The following is a 16,783-nucleotide window of genomic DNA, read 5'->3' as shown; positions in this document are numbered from 1 at the left end:
TATTAATATTACTCCACAGAACTGATATAGAGTAAATTCCTACTATTATTAACATCTTCTAAGTTGATAAGCTGCCAGAGAGCGAGTTCGACTCGCGAACGATCAGCAAGTGAAGGACCGATCCTTTTGCGCCAATACTGTTGGGAGACTGGTTAATTTGATAAAATTGGAGGATGCAACTTTTACTGTTTCATTTTCAAGTATGAGTCAATGGTGCTTATGTTCCTGTAGTTCAAATCATTTAGATTTTGATAGGATCCGGCTTGTGGAAGACACGGATTCAACAAACAAATACGTGAAAACTAAAATAACAAGAAATTGGGGGTGAGAATTGAAGAAATTGGGATGAGAATAGAAGGATAGAAGCAAGACCCAATTAGGGTTGGATTTATGGGCAAACTTCAACCTAAGAGAACCTATACTATTTGAAATCAAGGCCAGAGAAATTCAATTGATATCCACAAATGAACAACTCTTCGTGAAATCAATAGAAAATGGTTCATAGCCAACAAAGAAATCCACATATGATGAACTATAACTATCACTAACTCTATAACTACGTAGCTAAACAAACTCTCACTCCAAAGAGTATTCTCAAATCATAATTCATCTCATCTTCGTAATGAAATAAACTAAGGCTAGTATTTATACTATTAGGCTAAAGAAGACTAGATTAACAATTACAAAAATACCATTAATGAAGTAAGTGCCTTGTTTGGTAGTCTTCTTTAGGGATAATGACTTGAATTGCGAAAATAGCCCTGTTGCATAGCTAGCCACCATCGCGTCCCATCTTCTCATCTTCGCTCCACACGACCAAGCAGTTATCCATACGTCACAGTCTCTTTCTCATTGTCCTAACCTGGATGAAATAAGCTAAACAAATTAAAATCAAGAATTCATAGAGCTTTGAATTTTAACCCAACAAGGTTGGCTTGGAGTAATTTATCATAATCATCACTGACATCATCACAGATCGGTAAACAAGAAAATGAAGTTTGCAAAGCATAATCGATTCATGCAAACACAAAAAGTCTGCCCTTACAATTCGGCTTTCCTGAAGGATCTCCCTTGAAACATTAAGAGGAAGGTCATTTGATTCCACCAATCTCTTGACAAAGCTCAGGTATCTAGGGAACTGCAATGCATGAAAATAAGGATGAATTGCCAGAGAAAAATGGATGTTGTATGCCAATAGACGTCAAACATAAATTGTTTTATGCCATGCAGAAATGCATATGCTCTATTCCAGTAGGTAAAATGCAAACCTCTTTAACAGTCAAATTGCAATCTTCTTTTGCACCAGTATATGCATAACATGATTTATAAAATGGGCCTCAATACAACCTCCACTCTTGGAATAATCTTGAGCTGGGTTTGGGACAGTAAAACAGAGTTTAGTAAACCACATATTGGTATAACAAGTGAAGAAAGCAGCTTCTTGGAAAACCCTATGGTTCCTGTTATACATTTCCTCAAGGCTTTGGCGTAAAACATGCAGGGTAGAAGATAAAATAACTAATACATGAATTAATAATACATAAATAACTAAACCGGGTATAACTAGTCCCTACATAACTAATTCCTGCATTACTAATGCTTGATCATTTTTTGTTTCAAATTTAGAAGATTACAGATGTTAAAATCTTGGTGTAACCTTTCATTTGACTGTGATCTAAATGCTTTCGTATATTTCATTCCCTGAAAGTTTAAACCGAATATGGAATCTTTTTGCTAAACATATCATGACCAGATTGGCGCAAGTGAAATGGATATTTACCATTACTTATCAAAAAAGATGATTCTTAACTGGTAGTTGTAAAGAGAGCTAGAAAATGAACTCACCCACTCCCCATCAAAATCATCGGAAATAAATACACGCTTCACAAACAAGCAAATATTCTTTGTCTTGGCATTTGTAACTTCTTCATTCTTCAAAGGAGCCATTCCAGGTATATATAAAACACTTCTAAACTCCACCTCACCCTGCACAAATCATTCTCAAAGTTAGAAACCTCAAAAACAACAAATTTATTTAGTCATTGTCCAATATTGGCGTGTTACCTCTGTAGTGAAGTGAGTATAGGCAAGTGGATCCAAAAACTCATTGACAGATTTCTTGTAGAATCCCTCGTATTGTTCTTTCTCAACTTCATTTGGATTCCGCATCTACAATTTTGCAGGTAGTACTTAATATCAAACAGATGATCACTCGGCAATAAACATGCGTCTTGTTTGCTTATAGTAGTGTAGACATCAAAATTTTACCAGATTTGAAATAGGACTCTACAAGACGAGTCCAATCCATCTTCAAACTCTAAGGTCCATTAGGGTTTCTTGGAGGCTCCTCTACCCTGAACTTTAGATCACGCCTATAAAAAGGGGTACATATTCCCTTGAAAGACATCTCAAATATTCCATTAACTCATGGGTATTCAAAAAGACGTTAGTACGCAGGGACGGACCCATGTATCAATTTTTGGTGCTCGAGCATCCATTAACCATGGCGGATACTTTATGTAGATATGTAGAAAATATTGAGTTTTTGGTATAACATAATAAATAGCACCCAACAAGCAATAAAAGATCTTGGTGCTTTGGTTGAAAGGTGGTGGGCTTTAGGCTAAGCCATGGAGGAGCAGAATTTGAACCCTACTCAAAGCAATATATTTTTTTGCTCATTTTAAGGTGAGCATCCTGGACCACTGAATCCTGGGTCCGCCACTGTCAGTATGTAGCTGGATATTTCTTGACAATCAAATACTTCAAGAAGATCCATAATATCCTTTCATGGAGATCAAACAAATCCCTAGAAAGTCCACATATATCCAAATCCAAATCATCCTACGTTCGAGAAATAAGCCACTAATGACCCTCAAATTACGGAGAAATATTAGGAGAGAAGAATCAAGGGAATAAACAAATCTTGTACCCGCAATATTCATCAATAAAATCTTTGTTTCAACATATTTGTAGATATTTTTCGCATTCGAAATTTTGTTGTAAACAAGAAGCACAAAAGCGAGCTCGCAATAATAACTTGGGATAATTACATTTTTGGGCCGCTCAAAGAATAATAGCCAGCAAACTTATAGGTTTTCTATATAAGTATAAATATACATATAATATACGTATTGTATACATAGAATATACATATAATTTATATAATAGACATAATCAGTGTATAGGTATTGTATAATTTGTTATAAATATACATATAATATACGTATTGTATACATAGAATATACATATAATTTATATAATATACATAATCAGTGTATAGGTATTGTATAATTTGGCTAGCGCCCGTAATTAATCAGACGACGGGCCAAAAATTAAAAAAGCTCTAAAAATACAACTTAAATTCAAATTGCATATCCAAACACAACTTCAGTTTCATGTCAACCTAATTTCAAATCACTGATTTTATATCACGATTTCAAACCATGTCCAAACGGGATCTTAATATCAATTGTGTGAAGTACAAAGTAAAAAAAATCAATGAGAAGGGGGTTTTGTTTGGCAATTTGCTTTTGGGAATTATAGGGTGGAAGATTTACCATTTGAACTTCAAACTCCAACTCTTCTCCTTGTTGGGGTTCTTGGGATTTTTGCATGAATTCCTAGTGATTCAGTCTTTCAAAGTGTTGATTTCAACAGGAGCGGATTCAGGGGATAGGGTGGGGTTCCCGGGAGCAGAGTAAATTTTGTGTAAACCCTGCATTTATATCAAGAAGTTCATTAGATATATAAGAAATATTTGTTGGAACCCACTAACAAAGTGAGTGCGTGGAATAATCGTAGAAACTGAAGCTCCTAAAGTTATGCGGCCCCTCCTAATGAGTTTTCAAATCCCCTTGGACACTTACATTAACTTTTTTGTTTTTTCATCTTGATAATTGTTCAAAAAGGGTGCTTGAACTCCTTCTCAAAAGCCTCAAAATGTGTTGAGCAAATGTTGACTTTTATGCTATCGTCGTTATAGTTTTTATATGTTTTTGGATTCAGGTATCAAAGGTCTCACAGGACACTCCACGTCCAAGCTAGCGCTCAAACCTGGGTGAAATTTTCCTTTGACGCCATGTCTAGTGCGTCGTGCCATAGGGACATCCACCCATACTACTTGTGGCACTTTGCTAACGGCACACTGTTTAGCCAATTTGGCTAATTTAATTTATGGGGATTTTAGACGCCTAGCGTCAGTCCAGACACCAATCCTTATAGCTTTTTTTTTTTTTTGGTGGCTACTTCTATTATCCTGAACCTTTCCCAACTGATATAATCGACGTGTATTCACTCCCAATGACCTTCTCTCCCTCGTTTGGGTTCGCATGTTCCTTAGGGTCTCGTTAATACCTTAATGAAAAATCTATAATTATGACCTTTAAAAATTAGCAGGACTTTACATGTTCATCGTTGATGAGTGAGTTTTAAACGTTAGTGAAGTTGTTGGTCAGCAAAGGAAAAACCAACTTGTAATTGTTTGTTGTGAGAAGTAGAATTTCTTCACAGTGACCCTGCCAAAATCATTCATTTCTTATAATCGAGGAAAATAAGAGTAAATATCGGAAACAACCTCTCTACCTCCATAAGGTAGGGGTAAGGTCTACGCACGCACTACCCTTCCCATATCTTACCTGTGGGATTACACTGGGTATGTTGTTGAGGAAATAAGAGTAATAGAACCCTTATAAGTCAAGGGAATTGGTTCCATCCACCTCTGATAGAAATAATCACTAACAAGAGTATGCAGACGTCTGCGCGATGTATGTCTTCAAGAAGTAAATTACGACTGAAGTTCAGTATACTATATGATCGATGAAATAAGGAAGCAAAAAATGTGACAAAAAGGTTTTACATTTGATTCATTCAATCTTTAAGACCACAAAACTGAAAGAAGACCTGTAAACCTACCACGCTTCCCATTTGTGGAGAATATGGCTAGTTGGCTATGTATACTTGCATTAAGCAAGAATCATTATGTTAAGGTTAAGTGATGTATTTTTGAACTAACAATCCTATAAAAATAACTAGAAGAATGTTAGAATCTGCAACAGAGAATGCCCTGCCTCCAACGTCTGTGTTTCCGAAAGTGACTGCTTTCTGCCTGCCCCATTCTTACTGGACTGCTGTTCCATTCAGATTGTAAGCTGCAACAGAACAAAATAAGGAAAATGACAATCACAAAACCAAAATGATCAGCTGGTAATTGTGAAAAAAAGATTAGGGAAACTAGCACAAGATGTAGCAGAACAGTACATTGGGAAGGCAAAGGATCCGGTACTAGTTGTGCTTCCATCTGATCCAAGAGAACTGCTCTCACAATATGACATACGCCCCGAGTAAACAATATCAGGTCCTAATGCAGAAAAACTTGCCTCCCCGTCAGCAAACTGACCATGACTATCAAGTAGGAGACCGCCCAATGATTTATCCTCAAGATTCGCCACATCTTGGGATTCAAGGTATTGTCCACGAACATTGTTACTGTTATACATATGCACTTGACTGGCATCTGAGAGACTATTACAGCTACCATCCTCGTGACCGGTACTGGCCTCTAATCTGAGGGACGGTTCAGGAAAGTTTTCGAGTCCTTGGTCCACCATGTTGCTAGTTGATGCAGGCTTAGTTGAGTTGAAGTCGAAAATAATTGCTTCAGTTCCAAACTCGCTGTTGTAGAATAAGTCGGTAGCTGGCACACTGTTGTCTGCTTCATTATTGACTGCTGATACTGCATTTTGGCTTTCTAGGGCTGCTTCCTCATTAGGAATCTGGAGTTCAAGCAAAATTAAAGATCACTACATGAAGGTGCCTAATATATATATATATATGAACATATTCTTAGGGTAAGATTCAATAGACTGTTGTGGTCCGTCCCTTTCCCGGACCATTTGTATAGCGGGAGCTTAGTGCATCGGGCTCCCATTTTTATTATTCTTATGATCACTTTTCATGGGAAAATAAGGGAATTTTCATAATAGCACTATTTATGCCCCTAATAACAAATAGTGGTGATATTATTGATTTTTCAAAACATAGCAACAGGTTTTTTTTCACATACATACATACAGTAAAAAATCTGCTATAAAATGAAATTCTAGCTTTTTTTGTAATAGTTTAGAAGTATTGTTAAAATAGGTAAATAGTGGGCTTAAGTCGTTATATCACTTGAAAATCCATCAGATAAAAGAAACTAACCAGATCAGGCTGCCGGGCAGTTTGATCACTATCAAAATTAGATTGGTGAGAATTCTCAATGCTAGACTCTTCCGCAGATGAATCAATTTCAGATAGATTAGTATATTTCCACCTTGTTGTAGATTTTGGTCCAAAAATCAGTATCAAATCCTCCAGATAAGTATCCGTGTCAGCATCTTCGTTTACATTATCTTCTGAGGTGGGATTCAAACCATTAGGAAAGGGTGACTCAGTATACTCTTCTTCATTGTTTTCATATTCTACAGATGATTTAGATCCACCTGCAGAGCACGATTCAATATCAGCACTTTCCGATGTGTTGCTGTGCTGGTCTTCATCAGCCGGTATAGAAACATATGTACCTGGTTGAGAATTGTTCCAACTTTCAGTTAGAATTTTATCTGCCACAGGTATGCTCATGTCCACGCATATGTCTTTAACAATGTTATAGTTACTTTCTTTATAGCAAACAATCAATTCAGGCAACTCATATTCCTTAATATGCTTCTCGCTATATAACTTTGTGTCTGTCTCAATAAATGGAGCATCAGAGACCACAGATCCATTTTCTTTCTCATCAAGGAAATCACAAATCACTGAGCACTCAAATTCTGGAGTGTTCCATTGTTGATCTCTATCTTTTGTATCATATGCAAACGGATTTCCGTATCTCCTGGAAGTGATTGTGTTGGGCAAGGCTTCATTCAGATCATTCTCCACAGTTGAAGCTCTAGTTTTATCGTTGTTGCTTCTGGAAATATCGTCGAAAAATACAGATTCATAAAGTTCTGAAACCTTCCATAAGTTATCCCTATCTTTTGTGTCACATGCCAATGTTTCTTTACGACTGCCATATTCATTTGAATCAAGAAAGTCTTCTGTTGGAAAGGCTAAAGAATTTGCTTCCTTGTAGCGATTTGAGCGACTTAAGCCCCCGTTCTGATTGTCCTTCATGATACCCTTTTCGTCAGGTGTGTCAAGGATGCTGTAGTTGCATTCAAATGTTTTAGTACTATGCACAGAGGCCATGGTTGAATGATGAAGGCAATTTCGCTTCTCAAAGAATGAACTAGTTTCAAAAGTTAACAAGTTTTATCGGATCATGTTTAGACGCATTCGTCAATAAACTTGAAAACATAAAGAAATTAAAAAATAAATGAGTACAAGAACAATGTATGATATTTCAACATTTAATTAGACATCTAAGAGTTGCCAAATGAGTAAAGGCAGCGATATTCAGAAAACATGCATCAGATTGATATTAATTAGAAATAAAATGGGGACATACTGTCAAACCTCTATAATTGTGTCGTTTGCCGGATACTTTTTGGCTGCTATAGCGAAATGCTATTATATCTCAACATATAATGTAACATAACATAAAAAATCGGTTCTAAGGAAAACTTGGTCATCATAGTGAAAAGTTATTATAGAGGATGATTGTTATAGAGAGGTATTAAAACTCACCAGCCTCCGTGGTCTGCATCAGTTGGTAGAGTCTGAAGTATTCTCAAAAGCTGTGAAGCAAACATCTACTTCTGTCTGGTAGATATGACTTGGGAAATCTGTCAACAGAAAGTACATATTCTATATAGGCAAGTGAAATTGGATGCAAATTCTTGCGAACGCATTAAAAAAGATAATTGTAGCACAAATTCAAATAAAGTAGATTGAAGGAAATGATACAGTCAACAGGCCAAATGATACTAATCATTTAATAAATTCTTAGTAGTCATATCCAGAAAACAGTTGCAAAGAATGCAGTAGGAAGCAAAGAAAGCACTCTGTAACTTTCCGCCTCCGCCTCTGGCTAATCCAAATCATGTTATAAAGTTAGTGCCTTGTTTATAGTGTACATACTGTCACGACCCAACCCCGTAGGCCGTGACTAGTGTCCGTGCTGGACACCCAAACGTACCCAATAATCCAAACCAGCAGACTAGTAGATTATATAAATATAAAAGTCAGTCGACATTACTAGTGTCATAGAGGAACATATATAACACATGGAAGCCGATAAGGCTATCACAAATCATAGCAACCCAAAACATATACAGAACCCACATGTATGTCTACAGACCTCTACAGAACATAACAGAAACATAAGACAGGACAGGGCCCCGTCGTACCCATGAATAGCGTACATATATCCAACAGCAGCAGACTGTACCAGAGTATAGGCTCTGGACAAAAGAGCGCTCCAGAATAGCAGAATAGGTGTCCTAGGCAGGTGGGTCAGCAAATCTGTAGTCTGTACCTGCGCGGCATGAAAACGCAGCCCCCGAAGAAAGGGGGTCAGTACGAAATATGTACTGAGTATGTAAAGCATGGAACATAGTAAACAAAGTCATAATCGGAACAGGAGGTACAGAAAAATGAACGGAATATCCAGATTAGCAAAATGCTGATCATAAAGCATAAATAGTACTTACAGGAAACGTATGTCATACCTGGTCCCATTACGGAACAAAATCATAACCGGAACAGAACGTACAGAAATGTGAGTGAGATGTCCAGAGTATCAAATGCATATTTTCAAAACATGAAGAGTATGTACAAAAACATATGCCATATCATATCCGGCCCCTGCCAAGGGACTCGGCAGACAGAACGTGGTCACCCCCCGACACTGGTGCCACAACACATAAGGATCAGAAAAGGGGAATAACCCCGTAACATAGCATATCATATCAGATGGCCATATCAGATCATATCAGAACAAGCGTACATGGCACAGCATACTCCACAAACCCATGTACGCGTATACCTGCCCCCTCACATCGAGGCACGGCGAACAATGCAAAGAATCACGCTTGACAACATATCCTGGCCCGGGCTCAGTGGGGGAAACATTGAGGCATCCACGAACGGAGTAGTGAGAAACTAAATGCACTAAAAATACCATAAATATATTTCCAGAGACTCAATGAGGCATATCGAATGTCAAATCAAATCAATGAAATCGGACGGAAACATAGTAAGTAAATTTAGATGTCATAACGGGTTACGGAGGCATAATCTATCCGAGATCGTTTTCAAGATTCAAAACAATTTATAAGACTTAATGAAATATTTAAAATAGTTTTTATTTAGTAGATAAAGGAGTAGTTAGAGTATCTCTAACGAAAACGCTCGAAGACAAGTCATAGACACATAAAGGGTAAAATTGGAAATAGTGGGCCCACCTCGGAACCAATGAAGCGGTGGGCTCAAATTACGTATTTTTAAGCTTATGGGGTCACCTACAAAGGTTCTAGGACATTCCATAACTTCCTAAGCAATTTGGGAAAAAAATTTCATAATTTTTCATCAAAGCATACTTAAGGAATTCAATTCTATTGAATGAAAAAGAGACGATTTCAAACGCGGATTCCGATGGACAGAATATTCCCCGAGGCGTAAATCCAAGCCTAGTACATCTAGGACATGCCAAGAGAAGAATCGGGATAGCTTTACATACCTTTCTTGCCCTTTACGCTTGCCAAAACTCAAATCCCGTTTCGTCCAAAACCTACAAATGGTCACATTTACCAATTTACTATTCATAAGACTTAAAATTTCAACCTTAACCAATTCTTGTCTATAAAAATTTGAGCAGCATCTCCCCTATATATATATCATCCCCGAGGTTAAAACTCGGCTAAAACAACAACAACCATACCAACAACAATATATACAACATCAATAATCGACTAGGAACGCATTCTAGCGTAAATAGTCTTATTCTCCAAATAATGCGACAATTCCAAATCCAACTTTGCACTTACAACCCGATATCAATATTTTCATATTCACATACTAATATAAGACCATTCAAACATAAACCAAAAGTATTCCAAGCTATATATTCAATATTCAACAATTCCATCAACTTCCATATTCAATCCAAAATTCTTATATATGCAACAAAACCATTCCAACACATTTTCTACTTACTAATTCATCTCCAACAACAATCTACCACACGGCCAACATGGCTTCTTTCCAATTTCATCCAATTTTCATTCAACTTCCATTTCCAATACAAATTCCACAATAACCACAACTAGTATACAACTTAAAATTCAACTCATATATGTATACAACATATATACACCCATGGCTACATATATAATATATATACATACCCACTTTGCAAACTTTCATATTTCCATAAATTCTACTCATTTCTACATACTACAACACAAACAAACCTTCATAACATAAGAAAAAAAGAATTGATTCTTACCTTGTTTTTATGAAAGTAGCAAATCCTTCAACATCTTATTGTTCCCATGCTCCTCTAACTCCAAACAAAATTATATTCGTGATTATGCGTTGCCCGGACTTCGATTAGTACTTCGTAGCTTGAAATTTCACTCACAATCCTCACTTTTATGTGAGATTTAGGCCCCTTTTTGTTGCTGAATTTTCTGGAAAATTTGAGAAGTTTTTAGATGATAAAAATGGGGTTTTGCCCCTTTTTATAAGGGCTGAAACGGCGTCACTGTAGCTACAGTACTGTAGCAGTGCTGTAGCGTACTGTAGCAGTGCTGTTTCTGCGCGACAGTTCAGTTTGTAGCGTCTATAATTCTCTACTCCGACGTCCTATCGATGAGTGGTTTGTTGAATCATAAACTAGACTTGACGAACTTCATTTTAGGCTTTTGAAACGCCTTAAAACTCCAAATATGCATAGAGATATACCCCTCCAAAGTTGACTAAAAATTTGTCCGGCATTTCTCAAATTTTCGTCGAACTTATTTTCTTCAACTTGCTCGATCTCAAAATATTCCGAAACCCTCCATACATGATATTTATCACTTATTATACATGATAATGACCATATTCTTGTGTTTTAAAATACTCTTTCCCGATGACGACTTACAAGATCATAATCATCCATTATTTAAACAATATACTTAATAATGCCTCATTCCTCATACTCAAAAGTTGTTTTAACTAGTCGTAACTCGACATTCTTACATTCAAATTTAACAGTGTTTCTTCGAAGTACGGGGTGTAACACATACTCAGACAAGAACAATCTGAAGATAGCTGAGATTATTTAAAACTGGATTCAAGAGAAAATGGTCAAACACATGAATCATTAGAACTACAGTATGTGAGACTAACCAGATTTGGATTGCAATCATTCTGAAGCTCCTTTATTCATGAAAGTACAAATCAACTGATATTTTATTACTAGGACTTACTAAACCAGACTTGTATTGACACTTTAATGTTTAAATTTCCATCCATATGGAATCTGAACCTGGTCCATAGAAGAGGAAAATGACAAGAAATATGGAAATTTTGTACAAAGCTATAATGACTAAATAAGATCTCCTAAGACAATGGCAATTGCTACCATTTTCAAGAAAATTCCCAATCTCATAAGCCATATAGTAAGGTGGCTAACTTTTTACCTGGCAAAAGGTGAATCAGAAAGCCTAACTGCTGCAGCAATAGATAGGACTAAGAAAATGCAATTCTAACTACAAAAAGTCTTAACTGCTGCAGCAAAGTCAATTTAACAGATTGATCCCAAGATTTTAGCTCCCTCTTTAGAACACAAATGTAAATAAAGATACATGTACTCTCACATTAATGCATACAGAGGTTCAAACACTAAATGTGTGTAAATAATATTTTTCTATATCAAAAACTGTCCATTTTTGGAATAGTTACGGAACGATGAATATGATCAAACGTGTAAAAACAGAAGATGCTTAAACCGGTTGAAAACAATCCGAAATAAATTTCAATTTATAACAGAAAATAGAAACTCAAAATCACCACATTCCAGATAAAACTGACCTAGTAACCGAATTATGACAACATAAATACTAATACTGCTTGCGCAAAATTCTGCATATGACTGTAATAAATGCTTAAGCACGTACGTATGTATGAGATAAAAAATACACACCTTAGCTCGGCGCAGTAGAAAGAGGGACACAACAGAGAGAAAATATGAAGTTTGGTTGATACAATTTAGCACTGAATGTAAAAGAATTAGACTATCCCTGTTGAAGAAGAAGAAAAACCATAACAAAAGGCAAAGTGGGAAGCCAGCAACATTCGAACAGTCAACCAAAAACAAGTCAACTGTCTTTCAGAATATAATAAAATTAACTTGTTTTCTATGAACAATGTAATAGTACTATATACATGTGTGACATGCAGGTAGAAGCATATGCACATATCAAGTGCAGGGCACGAAGGAAAAAAGCTCTAGAAGGTACGCCTTGTTAGTTATTGTTTTACCGAGACAAAACAATATTTTCAATTTGATTCTTTTAAGTTATAAGTATGCATTTACTGTCTAAAGAGTATTAGTACACTAGTAATGTGCACTCAAGATTGTTATAAAGTAATTACAAATAGTTTTTTTATGATAACATCATATGCTACTCCTTATAGATAAACATAATCCAGTGTTAAATTATAAAAGAAGCCAAATCAGCGCACGACATATTCCACGTTCATGCTGGGTTTGAGGAAGGGTCGGAGTGTAATATAAGCAGCTTGTCAGATGCAAGCTTTACTGGTTCGTTTCATGATTCGAATCCATGACCCTTTAAGGAGTCATTTGGTTTGAGACTTTGAGGTATAAGCCAAGATAATCTTGGTATATAAATCGGTATTACCTTGTACCATGTTTAGTTTCCGGTTATGCGGATTTTAATACCGGAAACCAAACATTTTATACCTAATACGGGGTATAACAATCTTTGTGTTATTTATTAATCCTCATACAAGTAATCCATGTATTACAATCCCCGTATAACTAATACATCAGACCAAGCAACCCCTAAAAATGTCTACTAACTTAAAACCTTTTTTTCTATTCCAAATCCTTTTTCATTTTCATGGAAAAGGGAACAGAATAAACGAGGGAGGGCTTATCGAAAAAAAGAAAGATAACTGTCGCTTTCCACCACGCCTTAGTATCCGACAATCGTTTCGTTTAATTCAAAATCTATCTGAGATCCATAATTAACAAATACTTCAGATAAAGTCCCCAATTAAAAAAATGAATATAAAATGGATAGAAAAATAAATGGCATTCATGTAGAGTGAGGGCCCAAAAAAAAGGGTCAGTTTGACATGGAATAAAAGAGCTGACCTCGGCAATATAATAGTAGTCCCTTTGTCTCAATTTATATGATATTTTTTGTTTTTCAAAAGTTTATTTGACTAAATTTTGAAACTAAATTGGGATCAAGGGAAAATTACACTCTATGTCTATTTTTGAGAATATTTACGCCAAGTAAACCATCATTTGTGTATAAACACCCGATTTTCTAACATATTTGTGTGTAAACACACTTTATACACTATTATACACTGTATCAAGATTGATACATTATGTATAATGCTTTCCCCCCGATATAATGTTGTATAGTATTGTATATTGGACTACGTGGCATAAATATTTTCAAAAGCTGTATATTTTTAAAAATATCCCGAATATTAACTCAATATTTTAAGATTAAAATTTATATATTTAAAAACTACATGAAAAGTACGACAAGTTGCAACTTTTCTGATATCAATAAGGTAAAAAAAAATCTTAAAATGTTAGTCGAAATTCATGCAGTTTGAATCTCAGAAAGTGAAAGATATCACATATATAAATTGAGATAGAGAAAATAGTAATTAGTATGTATCAATGTATTGAGAAAAGGGACAACAGAGAGTAGTCAAAAGTAAATCAGTACCTGTGACACTTTAATTTGTTAGGCCTCCATAGAAGACAATTGAAGCAGATGACTAAGGGAAAAAAAAGGCTTGGATCTAAACAATTTATTTACCTCTTACCTATTGAGAGCAAAATTGTAATCCCAAAAAAAGATGGCAAGTAAATTATTAGTATAACTAATTACCTTATATTATATGTGTAAAAATCTTTCTATATTTGTACATTTTAATCCATATTTTTTGCTGTCAACCTAATAAAACAGTAGCCAATAATTCAGTAGGAACCAAAGAAACTTCATGACATTATTACTAAGTTAGTAATTAAACATAATTTAACTTAAGGTGTCTATCTATTATCACAATCGTCCTATAAGTAGTTTGAATCTGATACCATAATAATATCAAAAGTTTTGCTCCTTGTCCCAGATTAATGTTTAGTGTTGACTTTGTATTTTAGTAAAATTATGTCAGTATATACTATATATATCCATATTATTTTCCAATAGCTATATATGAGAAGGAGACACTTATTGATTTTCCGATATCTATAAATGTACTGTGAGACCAACATGGTGCTTGTAAAATCTTTGTTGCACGACATGGATCTTTTATTGTGTATTTATGTCACATTGACTGTTGATACCTTATAACAGTTTGATGAAGATAGTATTCTGATAATGATACAAAAATTTTCGTCTTTTTGTGATACATTATAACAATACTAGATGGTTTGTGCCCATGAAAGGCACGGGCCTTAGTTACTACAGAGATGCAAATAAAGGAGAGATGATTAAACTAACTATTAACATGACATGCTTCATAGTATATTACATTCATTTGTGGAACAAAGTTACAGGAATAGTTTGCAAGAAAGGCAAAACAGAGACATTGTTTGTGGAACACAGTTACATAGGTAGCTTGGTACAAAAAAGTAGAAAGATTGTAGGTGCTCCAACATCAGTATGAGATCTGAATTCTGACAGTTGAACATAAGTATGCTCTTGAAAGATGAAACTCTTTCATCCAACATAATCCAGTAGATAGCAAAGTAATACTGTAAACATAAAGAAAGTTTAATGATTCTTACTTTGCTTACTGGCACAAAGAATAGAAATTAAAATCAGCTAAGAACTTGAGAGAGAAATTGGGATTTTAACTTAATTTCTTTTGAACTGTAAAACTCACTTATTCCTTACTCCTTTTCTCCTCCTCCCTCTGCTCTCACAAAAAAAAAAAAAAAAAAAAGAAGGAAAATGTCACCCTATTGCTGCACGGAATCTAAAATTTTCCCTGATTAAGGAGTGCCACTGCCTTTCACATACAGAATAGCAAGGACTATGAACTCACATCTCTACCAATTCCCTTACAGCCTAGAACTTGATAACATGGCCGAAGAATAGAGAGATTCCATACTTACCACAAAATACTGTGTGCATACTGGGCATTCATGTGGCTTGCCCTTCTCTAGCCAGAACCAAACAACATCATGCTCATCTTCTGTTAAATTAGAAAACAACTTAGAAGATTAAGTGAACTGGCTAAAGGAAAAAATCTGTAACAGATTTTTCATCTGAATATGTAAGGAAGACTTACCGCCTTCACCTGCTCATCATGGACAGAGCTATAAGAAGAGATAAACCGAGAGGTCTAGACTGCGCATCTAGAAAAATACCTATGAATTTTATATTATTGTCAGAATCGTACTTTCTTAAACAGTCCATGCAATATATTTTTCAAAATTAGAGGTATTGTACAAATAAACTTCAATCATTTTTTACCAAAAGAAGAAATAAGTTTTTTCTTTTCACTATATATATCCAATATCGCTCTCAAAAGAAACATTGCACTAAACACGAGAAGACTAAAATATGCCTAATTCTAGCTTTAAAGAAAACCAATTAAGACCAAAAAACCTGATCATCTCTTTCTTTAGCGTACCTATGGTATTGTTTTTATATACCTTTGAGTATCTGTGATCTGCAGTAAAATACCATATAATAAGAAGTCAAAAGTTCAATTTACTCACGGTGAGAGAGAAAAAGTAGCATGTTCAATAAAAATAGCACTTTCAATAGTCATGACTCATGATACATCACTTGACTATTGCTATTAATTTTGCGATCATGGGTAAACATTTACTTATATTGTAAACCCATGTATATTTTAAATTTTTTATTGAAAAAAAAAAAGTTGTAAGCTTAAAAAATTGTAAAAAAAGATAAATTGAATGGTGGTCATAGAGAGATGTCACATCACCCTATTTATGCCTAACTTTATTTGTATATATATATATATAGATATAGATATGTTGGCTCTTATTCATAAGAACAAGAAAATGATGTCAACGCTGAGAGAGGTTTAAGGTCAGGCAACCATAGGTAGCTTTGATTAGGACTAAAGTTGACTTTGCATGAACAAGACTTTTTTAGACGCACATTAACATTGTTGACTCTCATGGTCATCGTCCTTTCTTTTGAAGATATGCGGTGGTCTAAAACCACTCCTCAATGTCCCATTTACAAATTACAATATACTGTTTTTTTTTTTTTTATGAAGGGGTAAAGGTAAGAGAGAGGAACTGGTTTACTAACCTGTGATATTAATAATTTACTTTTGATTACTTGATATAGATGAAAATAAAATCAAGATACTCTGTTTATTCACATTTACTTATCCAAAATGTACTTTTCACTCCTTAAGAAACTAATCCGGTGTTGTTCGAGTCACACGACTTTGTCGGACTGTTGCTTCCTTATCCACCAACAAAGCCATCAAATAGCGCAAACAAACATATCACTCATCCCCAACACGTAATATCAATTATATTATGATCATGAAATGTATTAAAGACCAAATCAGGGTTCATACGGAATTACTGTTATACACGATTATATCA

The 16,783-nt window shown here is 35.1% G+C and overlaps 2 protein-coding genes and 1 long non-coding RNA gene across 5 annotated transcripts; all 3 read right to left on the bottom strand.

Annotated features, from left to right (window-relative positions):
* Window positions 1-400: 400 nt before the first annotated feature.
* Window positions 401-3,712, bottom strand: LOC132626185 (heat shock protein 90-5, chloroplastic-like). Of its 2 annotated transcripts, XM_060340963.1 has the most exons (6): window positions 3,561-3,712; window positions 2,269-2,372; window positions 2,065-2,169; window positions 1,846-1,986; window positions 1,046-1,138; window positions 401-857 (listed from the first exon to the last, which is right to left on the bottom strand). In XM_060340963.1, exons 3-6 carry the CDS (start codon window positions 2,167-2,169, stop codon window positions 825-827), a joined length of 372 nt encoding a protein of 123 aa, XP_060196946.1. In that variant the 5' UTR covers window positions 2,269-2,372; window positions 3,561-3,712; the 3' UTR covers window positions 401-824. The 2 variants fall into 2 exon arrangements, with proteins under 2 accessions (XP_060196946.1, XP_060196945.1); XM_060340962.1 differs by lacking the exon at window positions 3,561-3,712 and having other exon boundaries at window positions 2,269-2,833.
* Window positions 3,713-4,811: 1,099 nt separating this feature from the next.
* On the bottom strand, window positions 4,812-10,903 carry LOC132626184 (uncharacterized). The gene is made up of 7 exons (XM_060340961.1): window positions 10,430-10,903; window positions 9,662-9,712; window positions 8,372-8,458; window positions 7,669-7,766; window positions 6,202-7,186; window positions 5,260-5,774; window positions 4,812-5,150 (listed from the first exon to the last, which is right to left on the bottom strand). Exons 4-7 carry the CDS (start codon window positions 7,731-7,733, stop codon window positions 5,042-5,044), a joined length of 1,674 nt encoding a protein of 557 aa, XP_060196944.1. The 5' UTR covers window positions 7,734-7,766; window positions 8,372-8,458; window positions 9,662-9,712; window positions 10,430-10,903; the 3' UTR covers window positions 4,812-5,041.
* Window positions 10,904-14,617: 3,714 nt separating this feature from the next.
* On the bottom strand, window positions 14,618-16,088 carry LOC132626187 (uncharacterized). 2 transcript variants are annotated; one of them, XR_009577195.1, is made up of 4 exons: window positions 15,826-16,088; window positions 15,481-15,559; window positions 15,305-15,384; window positions 14,618-14,941 (listed from the first exon to the last, which is right to left on the bottom strand). It is a non-coding gene; the product is annotated as an uncharacterized LOC132626187 (long non-coding RNA). The 2 variants fall into 2 exon arrangements; XR_009577194.1 differs by having other exon boundaries at window positions 15,481-16,087.
* Window positions 16,089-16,783: the final 695 nt, after the last annotated feature.

The sequence above is a fragment of the Lycium barbarum genome, chromosome 2 (assembly GCF_019175385.1).
Source record: "Lycium barbarum isolate Lr01 chromosome 2, ASM1917538v2, whole genome shotgun sequence".
Taxonomy (NCBI): domain Eukaryota; kingdom Viridiplantae; phylum Streptophyta; class Magnoliopsida; order Solanales; family Solanaceae; genus Lycium; species Lycium barbarum.
The sequence above is the reverse complement of the archived record's forward strand: the minus strand, read 5'-3'. Positions and strand labels throughout refer to the sequence as shown.

Bases quoted from the DNA above. Each gene is read 5' to 3' on its own strand.
- LOC132626184 (XM_060340961.1), bottom strand. From the start codon at position 7,733: ATGTTTGCTTCACAGCTTTTGAGAATACTTCAGACTCTACCAACTGAT. The intron at 7,187-7,668 runs GTGAGTTTTAAT...ATGCAACTACAG, and splicing joins GATGCAGACCACGGAGGCTG to CATCCTTGACACACCTGACG. The intron at 5,775-6,201 runs GTTAGTTTCTTT...CTTGAACTCCAG, and splicing joins CTGCCCGGCAGCCTGATCTG to ATTCCTAATGAGGAAGCAGC.
- LOC132626185 (XM_060340963.1), bottom strand. From the start codon at position 2,169: ATGCGGAATCCAAATGAAGTTGAGAAAGAACAATACGAGGGATTCTAC. The intron at 1,987-2,064 runs GTAACACGCCAA...TGATTTGTGCAG, and splicing joins ATACTCACTTCACTACAGAG to GGTGAGGTGGAGTTTAGAAG. The intron at 858-1,045 runs GTAAGGGCAGAC...CATCCAGGTTAG, and splicing joins TCCTTCAGGAAAGCCGAATT to GACAATGAGAAAGAGACTGT.